The sequence below is a fragment of the Myotis yumanensis genome, unplaced genomic scaffold (assembly GCF_028538775.1).
Source record: "Myotis yumanensis isolate MYYU_CA2020_CCGP unplaced genomic scaffold, mMyoYum1.0.hap1 SCAF_1, whole genome shotgun sequence".
NCBI lineage: Eukaryota > Metazoa > Chordata > Mammalia > Chiroptera > Vespertilionidae > Myotis > Myotis yumanensis.
The window spans coordinates 30,722,450-30,742,305 of NW_027223752.1; the positions used below are offsets into that span (position 1 = coordinate 30,722,450).

At 38.8% G+C, this 19,856-nt stretch overlaps 1 protein-coding gene across 2 annotated transcripts in view; it reads right to left on the bottom strand.

Moving 5' to 3' along the window:
• Nucleotides 1-19,856, bottom strand: part of PSEN1 (presenilin 1) — a 67,910-nt gene that overhangs the window by 22,413 nt on the left and 25,641 nt on the right. For both annotated transcript variants that reach the window (XM_070417145.1, XM_070417139.1), the window contains exons 4-6: nt 11,822-12,075; nt 9,467-9,608; nt 4,995-5,062 (exon numbers count right to left, since the gene is read on the bottom strand). In XM_070417145.1, coding sequence (XP_070273246.1) covers nt 4,995-5,062; nt 9,467-9,608; nt 11,822-12,075 — 464 coding nt within the window. The remainder of the gene's footprint in view (nt 1-4,994; nt 5,063-9,466; nt 9,609-11,821; nt 12,076-19,856) is intronic.

Sequence of the window (19,856 nt, forward strand, 5' to 3'; positions counted from 1 at the left end):
GATGAAGCCAGGACTGTGAGGGAAGCCCAGGTCCTGGGTGCCAGAGGGAAGCCGGTGCTGGCAGCTGGGAGAAGAAAGGCCTACTCTTGCACAAATTTCGTGCATCAGGTCTCTAGTCTAAAAATAAAGAAATTACATGTAAAAAAGATACCTTGGGTAAATGAGAAAGAAAGCACCCATTTAATTTAAGCACAAACTTTGGGTTCCAGAACTATCCAGAAAGATGGTTTTGAGATTTTGAAAATTAAAAAAACTGTTGAAATTTCTGGACAATGTAGCTATTTGTATTAAGTATTTTAGATATCCTAGCACTAAATACCCACCCCACATAAATTATTATTAATCTTTGGCTAGGTAATACATGCATAACATATAAAAATTCACATTATATACTATGAAAAGTTTTCCTCCCATAGTTCCCCTCTCCAAAGGAAAGCACTATTATAATTTCATGTGCATTCTTTTATTTTTTAACTAGTAGCCCGGTGCACGAAATTCGTGCACATTAAAAGGGAATTAATTAGTGGAGATATTTTAATATTGCTATTTGTCCTTTCTCTATAATAGAAGTGTGAGAGATGAAAGGAAATTAGTAAAATGTATATGAAAATAATATATAAATTAATAAATAAACAGTAACAAAAGGATTTAACAACAACAGAGGCATGATATAAAAACAACAAAAACATGATATAAAAACAACAGTGATGCAAACAATGACTGATAAAGTGATTAAACTTATTCTAATATCTCCCTGTACACCACATTAAGAGTGAAAACACTTTCAGAGTGCTTGACTAATTTCCCTTGTGATGAAGTATTTAGAACTTTAACTATAACGTCACATGCTCTTCAAACTCGAGAGAAAGCAACATATAACTGACCATGTGCGAAAACGGGTTCAGGTAGGAATATGCCTACTCTGTCCAGAGTTTGTCCTTGTGATTTATTAATAGTCATCACAAATGCTGGCATCACGGGAAACCGTCATTGAATCAATTTAAATGGGAGGCCAGTGTCAGATGGGGACAAATCAATTCTTGGAATCAGAACAACCTCTCCCTCTGCAGATCCTGTTAATACTTCAGCTTCGATAATGTTAGGTCGTAATCTTTTGATAATAAATCTGGTACCATTACAAAGACCCCATTTACTATTGAGATTTCTCAATAGCATGATGATTGCACCCACTTTCAATTTTAATTTATGACCCGGCATTCCTGAAGGACTAATACTATTAAGAAATTCGATGGGAAAATTTTCCTTTTCAGCATCATTTGTGGAATCAATATAATCATCACTCAAATATGTGTGAAAATCTCCATCAAGTATATCCAAAATTTCTGCATTTAATTTTTGAACATGCTCATTTTTGGACAAAGAATTGCACGTTTAGATATATTTTTAGTAATATCTATAGATATAGTAGCTTCAATAATAGATCCATTACAAATCATTTTACAGGGGATTTCAATAATATCCATTCCTAAATGAAAACTGCTATCAAGTTTGCCATCTCCAAGTTTTACTAACCATCCACTATAAGCAGAATCCTCTGATCTCATATTTGATATAAGAGACAACTTTCTGAAACATCCCCAAACATTGCAGTACTTTAAACTCGTTTGTACTATGGCCGATCACATAGCATGTGGTACAATACTGAGACATGTCAAAAATCCCTTCCAAGAAGAACTTTCCCACCAAATACAACATTCAGACTCATAATTTCTCTTAGTAATCTGTCTATGGCGTTTATAGCATGACTAGATGCCATGGAGCATTCATCAATAATGAGAAGTTGGGCCTTTTTAATAGTTTTAGCAACTTCACTCTTTATATTGAGTCTAGAAATTGAAGTTTCATTTAATGGAATCGGTAATTTATATTGGGTATGAAAGGTGCTTCCACCGAGAAGTAAATGTGCAGCAATTCCTGTAGACACTGTGGGTAAAACAGTACCACCACTACCTCTAAAATAATGTATTAAAACTTTATACAGATATGCAGGTGAATAGGATTCCTAGCTGGCAGGCCCCAGACAGCAAGCTGGCCACCTGTCGATTCCGTGAGGAATGGGGCTCCCTCCTCCCTCCTGTCAGGGTCTGGTTTGAAGGCCGGCCATGCCCCCTGTTGGGCCAGACCCAGAGTTCTACCACACTGTGGCCTCTGCCTCAGCAACCCAGGACTGACGGCTGCTGGGCACTTCTGGCGCTCCGAGGGTGGGTTCTTCCCTCAGGCCTCGTGGGAAACAGCTCAGGGAGGGTACAGCCCTTGGCAAGGCAACCCAGGACTCAGTATTTCCACACTCCGCTCTGAGGGCGGGTTCCTGCCTGAAACCTCGCCCCCCAGAAAACAGCTGTGGGAGGGCGCAGCCGTTTCCAAGATGACCCCTGCAGGACTGACTTCCTTCTGGTTGGTTGAGCTTTAGGACGTAATGTTACACCCAGGGTCTTTATATAAGTAGATTTTTTAAGAATATGTTTTTATTGATTTTTATAGAGAGAGAAGGGAGAGGGAGATAGAAACATCAATGATGAGAGAGAATCATCGATTAACTACCTCCTGCATGCCCTCTACTGGGGATCGAGCCTGCAACCTGGCATGTGCCCCAACCAGGAATCGAACCAACAACCTCTTGTTTCCCGGTTCGACACTCAACCGCTGAGCCACACCAGCCAGGCTCATGTGTATCCTTTTAGAGAGCATCTATATCATATATACACTTCTTTATTAGACACAAATGACAGCATATTATTACACTGTTCTATACCAGGCTTTTTCCTCCTAAAATAATGAAGAATTTTCCACATTAGTATATCAGAGCTGCCACATTCTTTTAATGGCTTTTTTGTATGGATGTACCATAATATATTTAATCAGTTTTCTATTGACTGATATTTAGACTGATTCCATTCTTTTGCCAAGAGAAACAATTCTACAATTATTATCTTTTAAATTACTAAGTTCAGTGCATATACATTGAAAATGTTAATGGCTTTGCCAAACTGCTCTTACAAGTTATACACCAGCCTGGCTGGTATGCTCAGTGGTTGAGCATTGACACATGAACCTGGAAGTCACGGTTCACAGTTTCATCCCCAGTAGGAGGTATGCAGGAGGCAGCATATTGATTCTCTCTTATCATTGAGCTTTCCCTCTCAACCTCTTCTTTCATCTCTCTGAAATAAATACATATTTTTTAAAAAGTTATACACCATTGTGTGTTTGTTTACTTCCCTGCAACCTTACCAGATTAGAATATTAATCCAACTATACTTAGTGATTATAATTGTCTTTTGGTTAGTTTTGAAACCAAGTAAACGATCATTTTATCTCCAAATATTGATAATTTAACCATCTTTTACAAATTCTATAGCTCTTGTTTTATTTCTCTCTCATTTAGTTGTGTTTACTATTCCCTCCAGAGCAATGGCAGACAATAGCAGTGAATAGTGATAAAGGAAATCCCCATCTTGTTCCTGACATTAATAGGAATGCCTCTACTTCCCTATGAGGTGATAATGACCTTTAGGTGAGATTCATACATTTTATGATGGTAAAGAAGTAATCATATGTTTGGTTTTTTATAGGATTTGATCAAGAACATGTGCTGAATTTCATCAAATGCCTTTTAGCATGTAAAGATGATGGCCTAGTAACACAGTGACTTATATTGAAATTTGCTAATAATGAAACAACCTTCCGTTCTGCAAACAAACTCCACTTGGTCATAATATATTTTCCTCCAATGTATTTCTGAATCCTGTGTAATATTTAGTTATTCCTTTTCTATCAATAAATGGAATTGGTCTACTGTTTCCTTTTACTTTATAATTTATAGGGTGTTGTTTTTTTTTTGTATCAATGTTATGTTGGCTTCATAAAATGATTCTGGAAGCTTTTCTTCTTTTTCTATGTTTCGGAACAGTTAAAATACTATTAGAATTTTCCAGTCCTAGAAGGTTTAATATGAAACTATTTGTGCCTGGTACTATTTTAATTGGTAGGTAGGATGGAAACCTTTTCAATAACTTTCTGCTGTTTCTCTTTACCTCTATTTAGATTTTCTACTGCTTCAGTGGCAGTTTTGAACTTTTCTTTTTTTCTAGAAAACCACCGAGTTCTTGCAGATTCTCTCATTTGTTTCTTTTGTCTGTCCTTATTCCCAATGCCTCTACCAAACTTTTCCATTTATGCATTAGTTGTTGTTTTTTTAAATTCTCACTTGAGGATATGCTTATGGATTTTAGGGAGATAGGAAGGGAAAGGGGTGCAGAGAGAGAGGGGAGAGAGAAACATCAATCAGTTGCCTCCCTTACGTGCCCAACCCAGGATCAAACTGGCAACCTAGGTATGTACCCTGACCTGGAATCAAACCTGCAACCTTTTTTTGGTGGAAGGGACAATGCTCCAACCAACTGAGCCACCAGGCTGGGGCAATTTATGTATTAGTTTTATTGCTTCTGTTCCTAATATAAGATCTATCCCAATGATTTACAAACTTGATTCAGTCACTGGGGTTGAGAAATCTCTGAACCTGGCAAATCTCTGAGCCTCTCTACTCTTTTCAACAGATAGTTCTACTTTTTCTATTTTATATGTGAAATTTTCAAATAAGATTTCATTTGAGAGAAAAAACAACTTATAAAACAATATAAAAAATTGAAAAGCAATTAAATCATGCATACACTTTCTTGAAATCCTTTAACAATCTGATTTATAGACTTTTAAAAAATTCTTTATTAAAATAATTAGGTAAGTTCTTCACTAAAAAAGACTTAGAACTGATTATAGTCTTGAGTTCTTTCAGTTCTACTTATTATAAGCAAGGATCAATAAAAGAATATCCCTACTTATATTAACTTGTCTTATATATACCAAGTATGACTTACATATGGAAACAATTATAATTTAAGAGTAATTCATCAATAAAGGACATGGCTTTAACAGAATTAATTTCTGAAAAATAGACTAAGTATTTCACCACTTACCCCAAATAAATGAATGAGAAAAAGAACAGCAACAATAGAGATGAAATGATAAGCCAGGCATGGATGACCTAGAAAAGAATTTCAATATAAATAAGAGAGCCCATGACCAAAATAAATTGCAAATTTCTTTCTTCAAAAATAGTATATTATTTCTGCATATGTTATTCTTTTCAAATTGCTGAACACATATGGCTTTGGGTTCAGTGCATTCTTTCTTTTTTAAAATATATATATATATATATGTATTTTTTAAATTGATTTCAGAGAGGAAGGGAGAGGGAGAGATAGAAAGAAACACCAACGATGAGAGAGACTCATTGATCGGCTGCCTCCTGCACTTCCCCTGGTGGGGATCAAGCCCACAACCTGGGCATGGGCCCTTGGCTGGAATTGAACCCGGGACCCTTCAGTCTGCAGGCCAACGCTCTATCCACTGAGCCAAACCAGTTAGGGCTCAGTGCATTTTTATATAGAACTCTTTGGGGCTGAACAACTCATAATGGTAAATAGAAATTTCAGCAAGACATATATAGACTCTCATTCCTTTGGGAATAGATAAAATTTTAAAAACAATGAATTCTAAAATGCCAAATTATCAATAGGGTCAACAGTTGACATTTAAACTTTAAAGCAGCAATATTTTCAGTGGAGGAAATTTGTAGTGTTCCTGGAATAAATAACAAATTAAATGAAATAAGATCATTGATAAATAACATTCAATAAACTGGAAAATCAGCTATTCAGTTAGATGACCTTTGCATGTACACATTAACTGTAAGAGAAAATAGGCTTTTTAAACTACATAACCATTTGACAAAACCATTCAGATTGTTAAGTTTCAATAAGTATTGCAATGCTTTCTACATTTATTTTCCATTACAAATGTATTATTATTACGAATTCTTTGAAAATCATTATCACGCAGAATTCAGAGTACTATATAAATATTAGTCTATTACTCATGTTCAGTTTATTAATGTGAGAAATAGATCAGAATTTGATTTTTATAATCTGTTATACAAGATAAAAATTTTAAATGATAATTTCATGTAATGGGCATATTTGGGAAAATACTATACAACCTAAAAGCATGGAGTTTTGCTGGGGTCCAACCCCAGCAGGTCCAGGGGTCCCCAAAGGTGAGGACGGAGTCGGCGAAAAAGGAATGACACGGAGACAGCATTCAGTTGATCAGCTGCCTAGCCAGGATCTCTAGCCAGGAACTCCAGCCGAGTTCTGGTCAGGATCTCCAGCGAAGTTCCGGTCTCCAGCGAAGTTCTGTAGCTAGGTTCTGTCCAGGATCTTTTGCCATGTTCTCTGGCTAGGTTCTGGTTAGGATCTGATGAGGATCTGATGTTTATTGTCTTGTTACATCCGTATTTATACCAGCCGATTTTAATCCTGTCAATTTCTATTACAACGGTTAGGGCGTTTCTTATCTCCATTCCAGGGAGTAAAGATTATGTAGCTTAACTACCCGCCTGGCACTTAATTAAGGGGTTGTATCCCCTCCCTAACCTCAGGGAAAAATCCCCACCTGGGGAAACAACCTTTCTCAGGGAGGTGACCTTGGTTAAAACACATGGCGCTAAGGAGAGAAAACATATTAAGAACAATATGCTATATATGCCAGGTCCCTTGAAACATATGCTGTGCAGATGTTTCTTCTCTGCAGCGACTGTATCAAGCAGCAAGGATGGACCGTCTCCCGGCAGAGTTTTTAAAAACAGAATAAGCATGATAAATTGTCAAGAACTTCTAACCAAAAGTGAAATTATTCCAAGGTGCATAGAACCATTATTTGCTTAATTTCAATGAACTTTATTGCTTAATGACAGACGGAGCTACTTAATAACATTTCCAAACATATCTCTTAACCAGAACAGATCAAATCGAACCTTGAAAAAAGGAGAGAAAGAAAACCTCTAAATCAAGAATATTGTTTTGTCTTCATTTTTTCTAAATCTCCCAACCCTAACCTCCAGATCCAGTTGTTCAGATAATCAGACTCTAAGCTAGCAAAGTCTAGATATGATTAGGATTTATGTTCATTTGCTCTTGTGGTTCTGTTTTGATCACCCAAGGTGATCTGTGATTATGAATTCTTTTTAAAAAATTACTTTGGCCGAAACCGGTTTGGCTCAGTGGATAGAGCGTCGGCCTGCAGACTGAAGGGTCCCGGGTTCGATTCCAGTCAAGGGCATGTACCTGAGTTGCGGGCACATCCCCAGTAGGAGATGTGCAGGAGGCGGCTGATCGATGTTTCTCTCTCATCCATGTTTCTAACTCTCTATCTCTCTCCCTTCCTCTCTGTAAAAAATCAATAAAAATATATTTAAAAAAAAAAAAGATCTTGAGCTCATGTTAGCATAAGGTTAAAAAAAAAAAAATTACTTTGCCCTAGCCAGTTTGGCTCGGTGGATAGAGCATTGGCCTGAGGACTGAAGGGTCCCAGGTTCGGTTCTGGTCAGGGGCACATGCCCAGGTTGCAGGCTCGATCCCCAGTGGGGGACGTGCAGGAGGCAGCCATCAATGAGTCTCTCTTATCATTGATGTTTCTCTCTCTCTCCCCGTTCCTTCCTCTCTGAAATAAAAAAAGAAAAATTACTTAATTTTGCTGTCTTTCTTTAAAAACTTTATCAGATTTAACTTCTGGTGTTCTTCCACAAACATTCTATTATAAAAAAATTTTGAACACAGCAAAATTTAAAGATTTTTACAGTGAACACCCATGTACCACCTAAATTCTATACTCACGTTTTGCTACACTTGCTTTGTAACATTTCTATCCATCTCTCCTACTTATCAAAGTAACCTGAAGATACCTGTACATTTCCCTCTAAATACTTCCACTTCAACAAAATATTCTAAAGGGAGCTCTTACTCTATTGCATCTGGAAAAAACAAAAACAAAAAACAACAGAACTTGAGCAGAAAGATATCTCCTTATTTGCATCGTGCCCCTTCATACTCACAAGCCTGAGCTTTGAAATAATCCAAGTTACAAAACTTAAAGAGTATATACAATATCATAGGACAGAAAAGCTTTAACGAGTGGAAGATGTATACTGCTATTCCATATTAGGCTCCACATTAAAGGCTGGAGTAAATATTAAAAATTGGAAATTCTCATCCTTTTTGAGAAATGCTTTTTACCTTGTTATTTTGTTTTGTTTTGATTTTTAGCAAGGGAACATGAAGATGTTGTTTATTTAGAAACATAGCATTGCCCTGGCCTGGGTGGCTCAGTGGGTTGGAGCATTGATCCCCACTCTGGTTGGGACACATGTGTGAGGCAACCAATTAATGTGTCTCTCTTACATCGATGTTTCTCTCTCACTTTCCTTCCCCCTCTCCCTTCCTCCTCTTCTCCCTCCCTCCCTCCCTCCCTCCCCACTTCCTCCCTCCCTCCCTCCCTTCTACTACCTCTGAAAATCAATGGAAAAAATATCCTCAGGTGAGGGTTAACAACAACAACAACAACAGAATTTAAAAATCAGAACCAAGTAGTAATAGTTTTACATTCTGCATTTTAACACTTAATTTTTTGTCACAGATATATTCTGCCACCAAATATATTTTTAAATGGCAGTAATATTATATTTATATAGATGAACCAACAATTTAACCTTTTCCTTATGCATGAATTTGTCAGTGTTTCTTTTTTTTTTAATTATAATTTGTGCTAGGATGAATATCCCAGCATGCAAATATTTTCAGCATTTGTAGTTCTTTCTTCAGAATAAATCATGAAAGCAAAATTACTGAATCAAAGTCTAGAAACTTTTTCTAATCATTATTGACACATATTGGTTTAGTGACTTCACAAAAAAAAGGCTAGATTAATCTTTTCAAGTCAATAGGTAAAATAAGTTAATTTGTGTGTGTTTTTTTTAATATATTTTATTGGTTTTTTTACAGAGAGGAAGGGAGAGGGATAGAGAGTTAGAAACATCGATGAGAGAGAAACATCGATCAGCTGCCTCCTGCACACTCCCTACTGGGTATGTGCCCGCAACCAAGGTACATGCCCTTGACCGGAATTGAATCTGGGACCCTTGAGTCCGCAGGCTGACGCTCTATCCATTGAGCCAAACCGGTTAGGGCTGAATTTGTTATTTTAATATGTATTTTTTGTTGTTTTTAATCCTCACCGGAGGATATTTTTTCCACTGATTTTTAGAGAGAGTGGAAGGGGGGGATAGAGAGAGAGAAACATCAATGTGAAAGAGACACATCGATTGATTACCTCCCGCACATGCTCCTGACTGGGGCTGGCAATGAACCTACAACCCAGGTATGTGCCCATGACCAGGAATCGAACCTGCGACCCTTTGCAAGCTGTCACTCCAATCACTGAGCCACACCAGCCAGGGTTAAGACCTTTTTCTTTACTAGACCAAGTAAAGTATAGATAGAAAACCCAATCATAAGAATATGGTGGAAAGCAAAGCTCTGTCTCTCATGCTCACCTTATAGCACCTGTATTTATATAGAGCCACCAGGAGAATAGTCATGACAACAATGACGCTGATCATGATAGCAGCATTCAGAATCGAGTGCAGGGCTCTCTGGCCCACAGTCTCGGTGTCTTCTGTGAACGGAGTATAGATTCTAGAACAAAACCAAACACAAAGCCCCAGATAAGTGTTAGTGGATAGATATCCCAAGCCATATACTCTCTCCAACTTGAATTTTGTTTCCTTGATTCAAATGATATATCACTTCTGCCCATCTCATCAACCTAGCCAAGAAGTTTTAACCTAAGAAAAACAGCTGTCAAAATAGTGCTTCAAAATAAAAGATGTCTAAGATATGGAGAGTTGCGAACCAGACCCTGACTCCATCTAGTGGATGCTTATCCTGAAACAATTACCTCATCAAATATTCTTTCTCCACAGCTTATTAGGATTTGCTAAAGAACCAGATTCTGCCATATAAACTACTGAGGATACAAGGGATAGTCAGAGGAAGTAATATGGTTTATAATTATTATCTTTCATCTTCAGGGTGACTGCAACTGGGGTTGTCTTGAGATAATGTCACATATCCATTTCCCCTTGTTTCTCATTCACACAAAAACACGTTTATTCTTGGTGCCAATGTTCCCAGCTAAAAGACTTTAGTTCTGACTCCCTTATAGTCAGGTGTGGCCATGAGACTAAGTAATGGCCAATGAGTTATAAGCAGATATATTGTGTGGAACTTCTAAGAAAGAGTTAATTCTGCTGAGAGAGATGTTTTATGTCCTTTTCTTCCCTACTCCTTCCTGCTGTCTGAATGAAGGCTAGGGCTCCAGCACCGATAATAACCTAGAGTATAGACCCTGAGATAACCTAGAGTATAGCAATAAAGAAGAAAGGAGCCTGAATCCTTGATGAATGTGAAGCCACTATTCCAAACTGACTGACCAGCTCTGCACTACTCCATCAAAGAGAGATAAAGCATGTATATCATTTAAACTAGCTGTTTGATTTTTTATAACGGGGTAAGCAAACTTTCTGCAAAGGACTAGAGAGTATATATTTTAAGTTTTGTGGGTGATATGGCCTCTGCTGCAACCACTCAACTCTACCATTATCCTATAAAAGCAGGCAGAGACAATATATAAAAGAATGGACATGGTTGTGTTCCAGTAAAACTTTATTTACAAAAATAGGTGACAAGCAGAGCTGCTCTGTGGACTATGACTTACTAATCCCTGTTCTATAATATGTAACCAAGTTAAATCTAATTTATACAGAGAATATTAATCTCTTTTAGCTATTTTCTCTATTTGCCGTTACTCATTGTCTTAGTCTTTCTTTCAAAAATTAATACCTTGGCTTTCAGAACCCCATGTAGTTTTTCAGGTATTTGCCACTTTCAAATTCTAAAATCCATTTAAAACTTGTTTGAGCCCCACTAGGGTCCTAGAGACAGAACTAGGTGACATAAGAATCAAGGGCTGACACCAACAGCACCAGAGAATCTACACAACAGTTCCCTAAGAGTAGAGCGTGCCAGTTTGTACGAATTCTTCATCCTTTCATTTAACAACTTTTATTACATACCTCATCCTGGAAACAAAGTGCTCTGATAACACAGTACAGAAGGAAACCAGGTGTTGAGTAAATCATGTAAATAAATTTATATTTGCATATTGTTATAAGTGAAAAAGAACAGGTTTCTATAAGAAAGTACCTAATTTTATTAGTAGGATCAGAGCCTTTATATTTGGAATTAACATTTAAGCCAAGATCAGAAGGATGCTAGGACATAATCCACCTAAATTAGAAAAAGAAAGAACATTCCATGCAAAGAATAATGGGCTCAATGGCCCTGAGATGGGAAAGATTACTATTTAATGCTTTACTGGCTCATTACAAATAAATTCAGCCCTTAGTGACAGCATACAGGAAATATAATTCTGTAGCTTTCATTTTTTCTACTTAAAGCAGCGGTTCTCAACCTGTGGGTCGTGACCCCTTTGGGGGTCGAACGATCCTTTCACAGGGGTTGCCTAAGACCATCGGAAAACACATATATAATTACATATTGTTTTTGTGATTAATCACTATGCTTTAATTATGTTCAATTTGTAACAATGAAATTGGGGGTCACCACAACATGAGGAACTGTATTAAAGGGTCATGGCATTAGGAAGGTTGAGAACCACTGACTTAAAGCATCAGGTAATAAATAACGCCTCACTCTCAATTGCTTTTGACTGAAAGAACTCTCCAGCCTTCATGCCCCTTCAGGGCAGAGGCCTTCAAGATAATGACATGCAATGAAGAAAAGCTATGATGACCTTGAGAATAATAAAACAAAACATTCATACATACAACTGCCCATCCTTCCGGGTATAAAAGCTGACGGATTTGATGGTAGCCACCACCACCACCATACAGAGAGTCACGGGGACAAAGAGCATGATCACATGTTTGGCGCCATATTTCAGTGTCAGCTCCTCATCTTCTTCTTCATCTTGTTCCACCACCTGCAGTGTGTTACCCTGAGGTCCTCCATTAGATAATGGCTCAGGGTTGCCCCGCCTCCGCCTTTCGTTGCTGTGCTCATGCCGTTCTCTACTGTCATTCTAAAAGCAAAAGAAAAACTTTTTCAGTAAGTCAGACTCTCAGCAGAATCAAATTATTCTATATCAAAAACAGAAAATGTAACAGTCAGACCTGAGATTAACAATAGGCTCACAATTACTTGAGTTCTAAAAACTTGAGATAAGAGAACCAATTTATAAGAAGTGAAGTGTGCAGTTAAGAAATCTAGATTATTTACCAAATTCCCTAAAGGAACCCAGGTCCTCCCTTTCACCTGGATCTTGGCTTTCCTCGCTCTCTCGTTCCATTCCTAACCTAATACAATTACACTCATCCTTTGAGGTTTGGCTTAAAACTGACACCTACGTAAGAACTTTATTTGCTGCAGCTTCACCCAGAGAAATCCCAGCTTTTCCAATTCATGAAGTGCTTTCTACCCGTGATTTTACACCAGTTATACAAAGAACTATCACACCTCATTACCAATAAGACTTAAAATCCTGTACTGATGTACAAGGGATCTCTCTGTAATTATTTCTTACAGTTGCATGTAAATCTACAATTATCTCAAGTATGCAATTTAAAAAAAATCTTTACAGTGAGAAATTAGGCCTTAAACAATTATAATATCCTTGCCCTGTTCCCACTGTGCCCTGAATAGAGTCGGGGACAATAATACTTGATGAATTATGGAATGAAAGAGAACCTTTCTTAGATTCTACTTTCCTTGGACTCTTAATCCAAATACCACTGTATTACTTTTATCCTTATCCTGGGTTTCTCCGTTCTTATTTTTCAAGTTTGATTTCCTTTTTGGTATCCCTGTTCATGTCTAAACTCAGTTTTTAATAAAGGGTAGAATGAATCCCAAGGGCACTAACAATAACAATAAATAAAAATCTATATATATAAAAGCCCAGTGACCAGAACGGCAGAATGACCAGAACGACCGGAATGACCGGTGGCTATGACACACACTGCGGCAGCCAACCAGCCTGATCCAGGCCCCAATCGGCACCCCTCCTGGCCAGCCCAGCCCCCAACACCCCAATTGGGGGTGGAGCCAGCCGGCCAGCCGGCCAACCACCCGTGACCCCCCCCCTCCACCCGCAGGCCTGGCCCTATGGGCCCCAATCAGGGAGGGCCAGCTGGACCCCACCCATGCACAAATTCTCGCTCTGGGCCTCTAGTAATAGATAACAGGAAAGATAACAGATACTCTTCTCCCTCCTCACTGATAACAGAACAGGTTGATAGTCACTGTTGCTGGGAAGATGTAATCAGCTTGGTTGAGAAAGGGTTCTCTTAGGAAAACATGTTATTCTCATACCTCATTTCTGACTACAGATATACCTAATAGAGTATTACCATTATTCATTAAAAATACATTACACACTTAATAATAGCTTAAAATTATTATAATGTAGCAAGGATTGACATGTACTTGACATTTAATTCTCACAGATACCCCATCATCGCCACTTTATAGGTAAGGAACAGCCACAGCTAGTGTTACAGAGTGGGTTTGAACCCACATATGCCTGACTTCAGAAATCAAGTTCTTAACCACCTCAATTTGCTGTTCACAAGACAACACAAGAGCTCTGTAGACTGTGAGCTGAGTTCTCTTTTACTTTACTTTCAATATATTTATCCCACAGGTAATTATAAAAATTCTATATTCCAGGTACTCTTCTGTGGCAATACAGAAGTTAATAAGATCTAGATGCTTGCTATCCTTAAGAAGTCCCTAAGTTAGTTTCAATATAGAATAAACATTATATTAGAGATAAAAATAAAGTGCTACAGGACTATAATTCTGTGTGGTCAAGAAAGGCGACATAAAAGATATGATTTTTGAACAGAAACTTCAAGAGTGAATGTAAGGTAAGTGGGCTCCAGGCAGAGACCACATGAACTGTGGCGCAGACATGTGAAAGTGCTGGACAGACAACCAGTGAGTACTCCAGAGGTGGCTGGAGAACAGGGTCTGTCAGGGCTGGTGGAAGGAAAGCTTAGGAAAGGTTGTAAAAAACCTTGTTTGCCATGCCAAGGACTTTAGACTTCGTCCTGTAGGCAACAGAAAGTCATAAAAATTGTCTCAAGGTTGAGGAAGTGACACATCAGATTATGACTTATTTCTAAGAAACTTGACTGAGTGGGGATGGAAACAGGGATGTGTAAGGCACACTTCAGAAGCAGAATTGAAGGGCTTTGTGAATGGTCAGGAAGGAGTCAAGGATGACCCTGGAGGTTTCTAGCGTAAGAGAGCAGGAGGGTGATGATGACACTGACTGAGACTGCGACCCCAGATGAGCAGACTGGAGGAAGGAGAAGGTAAATGTAAAGTATTCACACTCGGGCAGGAAGTCCAAAGGCAGTTAATAAGAATTTCAAGCTCAGAAGAAAGTTGGGGGAGGTCATTAGTTTCTATAGTTATGGAAATGAATGAACTCTCAGGGAGAGAGTGTAGATGGAAAGTAGGAACAGTATGAACTTACTGGTCATTAATGTAATACAACAGCTGTGGAAAGAAAAATATGCTAAGGATGTTATGTTTGTGACTAATGTTTGGCAATAGAATTATGACCAACTTGACAGGTCAATTATGCACAAAATAAACTAAAATACAATTAATAACAACTCATTATATGGTATTTGATAATGTACAAAGCACTCTCACATATCTCAATCATTCTTTTCAGATGTTGAGAGGAGTTAGTAGGTGAACACTAAAACAACTTGTCCAAAATCTCACAGCCAGAAATCAGCAGAGACAGAGTCAAATTCAAGTTTCTTGTTTCAAAATTTGTGTTCTTCCTATGGCACTAGAGCTGTCCCATCAGGCTATATGAACAGTTTAACTGAGTAAGTCTAGCATGAAAGAGGCAATCATAGCATGCTCATTCACATTACTCAACTGGATGTTCTGGTTTGTAAAGAACATTAGCCAACCCCACCCTGCCCCACCCCCAGAAGCTGATATGGGAAACTAGAACACTGTTTCTCACACACACACACACACACACACTCCCTCTTTATAGTACTTTAGATACTATTTTTAAAAATTGACTATATGTTTTAATTTCATTTTTTAAAGTACAATTTACTTATTTAAACAGTTCATGTGGTTCTGAAATCTGAGTATAAAAAGGTGTACAATAAAAAGTTTCCCACTTAACTATCTACTTAGTTTCCTAATCTCCCAGGTTACCACTGTCATTGTTCTCTGCAAAGTTTATCAGAGTTTCTTCATGTACATACAAGCAAATATAATACATAGCTTCTTCCCCCTTCTCACACAAATGGTAGTAGCTGAATAAATGCACTGCCCTGCACTTTGCTTAAAAATCTCCTAGAGATTTTTTTACATCAGTACACAAAGAACATCCTTATTCTTTTTTTTTTAGGTTATATGCAAATACACCATTTATTCTTTTTTTTTTTTAATGCTTTTATCGATTTTAGAGAGAAAGGGAGAGAGAGAGAAACATCAAACAGCTGCCTCCTGCAGGCCCTCCCCACCCCCACCCCCACACCGGGAAATGAGCCTGCAACCCAGGCATGTGCCCTTGATCGGACTAGAACCTGGGACCTTTCAGTCCGCAGGCCAATGCTCTATCCACTGAGCAAAACTGGCTAGGGCAGAACATCCTTATTCTTAAAAACAATTTTTAATCATCTATATAGCCAGTACATAAATTAATTTATTAGGCCAATCCCTTAATGACTGACATTTAATTTGCTTTGAACGTTTTTGCCATTACAAACACTGCTGCAATCAGAATGCCCCCTATTAACTTATTTCACGTGTGGGGGCATATTTGTAGGATAAATTCCCTGAAGTAAAATTGCTGGGTCAAAGTACTCATGCAGTAGAGATACTGATTATTGCCAGATTACCCTCCCTATGAGTTGTATCAGTTTAAAGACTCCGCAAAATAGAAAGAGTGCCTATTTTCGACAAGTCCTTAATTAAAAATCAGTGAATGCCAGGTACTAGGTGCCAAGAATATAGTATTCAACAAGACAGAAGAGGTTTCTGCTCTCATGAACTGATTTCAGGATAGAGATAGATAATAAGCAAGATAATTACAAAGTGGGATGGTACTATAGCAGGGTGATATGAGAAAGAATACTTGGGCCCTGGCTGGGTGGTTCAGTTGGTTGGAGCATTGTCCCAAGCACCAGAAGGTTGCTGGTCTGATTCCCAGTCAGGGCACATAACCTAGGTTGCAGGTTTGATCCCCAGTGGGGGCATGTATGGGAGGCAACCAATCAATATTTCTCTCTCACATCGATATTTCTCTCTCTCTCAAATCAAAACAACCACATATCCTCAGATGAGGATTTTAAAAAATTACATGGGATACTTTTCTGAGGAAGTGACATTTGATCTGAGACCTGAAGAATGAGAAGAATGAGAAGATGTGAAAAGCTTACTGTACAATAAAGGATTAACTCAGCAGGTCAGGAGTGTCCAAACCCTGCACATGACAAAGAAAGATCTGGCCTTGTTCCTGGAAGATAACCTCTAAGCCCTTTCGATATATTGCTTCTGTTTACATGAGGCCTTGGCCACACTGCTAACAATGTGATCTATGGTGGGAGTCTTGGCCCATGTGGTATCTGCTTGACTTTGGGAAGAGCTAGAGAACTATGGTCCGCCATGTCTATGTGATACCCAATAAAACTCCTGGACATTAAGGCTAAGTGCACTTCCCTGGTTGGCAATACTCCATGCATGTGGTCACATGTTCCTGGGAGAATTAAACACTGTTCCCATGACTCCACTGGGAGAGGACAACTAGAAGCTTGTGCCTGGATCCTGCTCTATATTCCTTCTTCTGTTGCTAGTTTTAATCTGTATCCTTTCACTGCAATAAACTGGAAGAGTGAATTTAACAGCTTTTCTGAGTTCTGTGAATCCTTCTAGCTAAAAACTGAACCTGAGCATAATCTTGGGGAATCCCAAATATACCTGTACACTGAAAACTACAAAATACTGCTAAGAAAAATTAAAGAACAAAAGCAAAAATAGACATATGGACCACATCAAACTTTAAAACTTCTGTGCAGCAAAGAAACAATCAACACTGGGCAAACTATGAAAACAGCTCACTTAAAAACACACATATTATCAGATAATTCCATTTTCATATAAACTTTCAAAGAGCATAGAGGGCCCAGGTACCCTTCACCGAGTTTCCCATAACATTGGTAGCTTCAGTGGTTCCAGGATACTACCACCCAAGACACGTGCTCAGGCACGTCTCACCGATGTGCCTCCCTGTGTCCACTCTGTATTCTGGACGCTGGATGGTCCCATCACCACAAAGATCTTCGTGCCTTTATCTCTAACCCCAGACAACTGCTAATGAAACAATTGTGTTGGAAAAAAAAAAAAAGAAACAAACAATCAACAGAGTGAAGTCAACCATGGAATGGGAGAAAAATATGTATAAATCATATACAGTGGGGCCTTAACTTACGAGTGTCCCGACTAATGAGTTTTTCGAGATACGAGCCGTCTCTCGGCCAATTTTTTACTTTGAGTTGCGAGCTAAAATTCGGGTTACGAGCCAGCTTCAGATACCCCACCGCTAGTTGGCGCAGCGAACGTCACAGTGAACGCCACATCATCAGCCCAGCATCACGTGTCTCACTCGTTCACTTTTTGATTTGACATACGAGTAATTTGACTTACGAGCTCCGTCACGGAACAAATTAAACTCGTAAGTCAAGGCCCCACTGTATCTAATAAGGGGTTAATATCCGAAATATATAAAGAGCTCCTACAATTCAACAACAAAAAGCCAACCCAATTTTAAAATAAGCAAAACTCTTGAACAGACATTTCTCCAAAGAATATATACAAACTAGAGGCCTGGTGCACAAAATTCTTGCACGGATAGGGTCCCTAGGCCTGGCCAGCAATGAGGGCCGTGGCCTGGCGCTGCCTGCTCGCCGATCATCCCCGCCTTGGCCTAGTGCTACCCGCTCACCTGCTCCACCATCCCGCCGCTGTCCCGCTCTGGTCGGGGCCCATCAGGGCCGGCAGTGCCTCCACTGCCGCCTGCTGCCAGCGCCGCGTCGCCGACGCCCGCCATGTTCCGCGCCGCCCCCTGGTGGTTAGTGCACGTCAAACTCCCAGTTAGTCGAACTCCCGCCCGTAGGGACAATTTGCATATTAGCTTTTTATTATATAGGATGGCTAACAAGCATCTGAAAAGATGCTCAACATTACTAATCATTAGAGAAATGCAAATCAAATTATAATGAGATACCATCTTATACCCATTAGGAATGCTACTATAAAAACAAACAAATAGAAAATAACAAGTGTTAGTGAGGATGCAGAAAAATTGGAACCCCTGTGCACTGTGGTTACGAATGCAAAAATAGTGCAGCTGCTATAAAACAGTATGGAGTTTCCCAAAAAAAACTAAAAAAAGAATTATATGATCCTGCAACCCCACTTCTGGGTATATATCCAAAAGAACTGCTATCAGTATCTCAAAGAGGTATCTGCAAACCTGTGATCACTGCAGCATTATTCACAAGAGCTAAGAGATGGAAGCAACTCAAATGCCCATGAACACATGGATAAAGAGCCCTTGCGTTTGGCTCAGTGGATAGAGTGCTGGCCTGGAGACCGAGGGTCCCGGATTCAATTCCAGTCAAGGGCACATGCCCGACTGCAGGCTCGATCCCCACTAGGGGGCATGCAGAAGGCAGCCAATCAATGATTCTCCCTCATCATTGATGTTTCTATCTCTCTCTCCCTCTCCCTTCCTCTCTGAAATCAATAAAAATGTATTTTAAAAAAACGAAAAACAAAAAAAAATATGGATAAAGAAAATGTGGTGTATACAAACAGTGGAATATTATTCAGCCTTGAAAAGGAAATCTTATCACATGCTAAAACATAATAGTAAGTGCAATCTGCAAGTTACAAAAAGACATTGATGATTCTACTAATATAAAGTATCTAAAGTAGTCCAACTCTGTGGGTGGAGATGGGCAAAGGGGGAGGGGGAGGAAAGACACCTATAATAATGCCAACATTAAAATTTTTAATAAAAAATAAAAATAAAGTAGTCCAATTCAAAAAAACTGTAGTTGTTGGGGCTGTGGGTAAAGTGTCAGTTTTGCAAGCTGAAAAAGTTCTAGAGATCTGTTGCACCACAATGTAAATATAGATTAATACTACTGCACTGTATATTTGCCCTAATGGTGTGGTTCAGAGGTTGAACATTGACCTATGAACCAAAAGTTCACAGGTTCGATTCCTGGTCAGGGCACATGCCTGGGTTACAGGTTCGATTCCCAGTAGAGGATGTGCAGGAGGCAACCAATCAATGTTTCTCTCTCATCATTTATGTTTCCATCTTTCTATCCCTCTCCCTTCATCTATGAAATCAATAAAAATATATATTTAAAAAAGAAAGGATTTAAGAATGATTATAAGATTTTTTTTAAAAGTCAAATACTCAACTCTACTCTTGGATTATATTCTACTCTCAGGTATGTGAATCATATTCTACTCTTAGGTATTTACTCAAAATAAATAAAAACATGTGCTGGCCAGCATGGCTCAGTGGTTGAGCATTGACCTGTGAACCAGGAGGCATGGTTTAATTCCCAGTCAGGGCACATGCCTGGGTTGCAGGCTCGATCCCCAGTATGGGATGCAAGAGGCAGCCGATCAATGATTCTCTCTCATCACTGATGTTTCTCTCTCTCTCTCTCCCTCTCCCTTCCTCTCTGAAATCAATTTAAAAAAAAAAAAAAAAAAAAAGAAGCTAGACAAAAGGGTGTG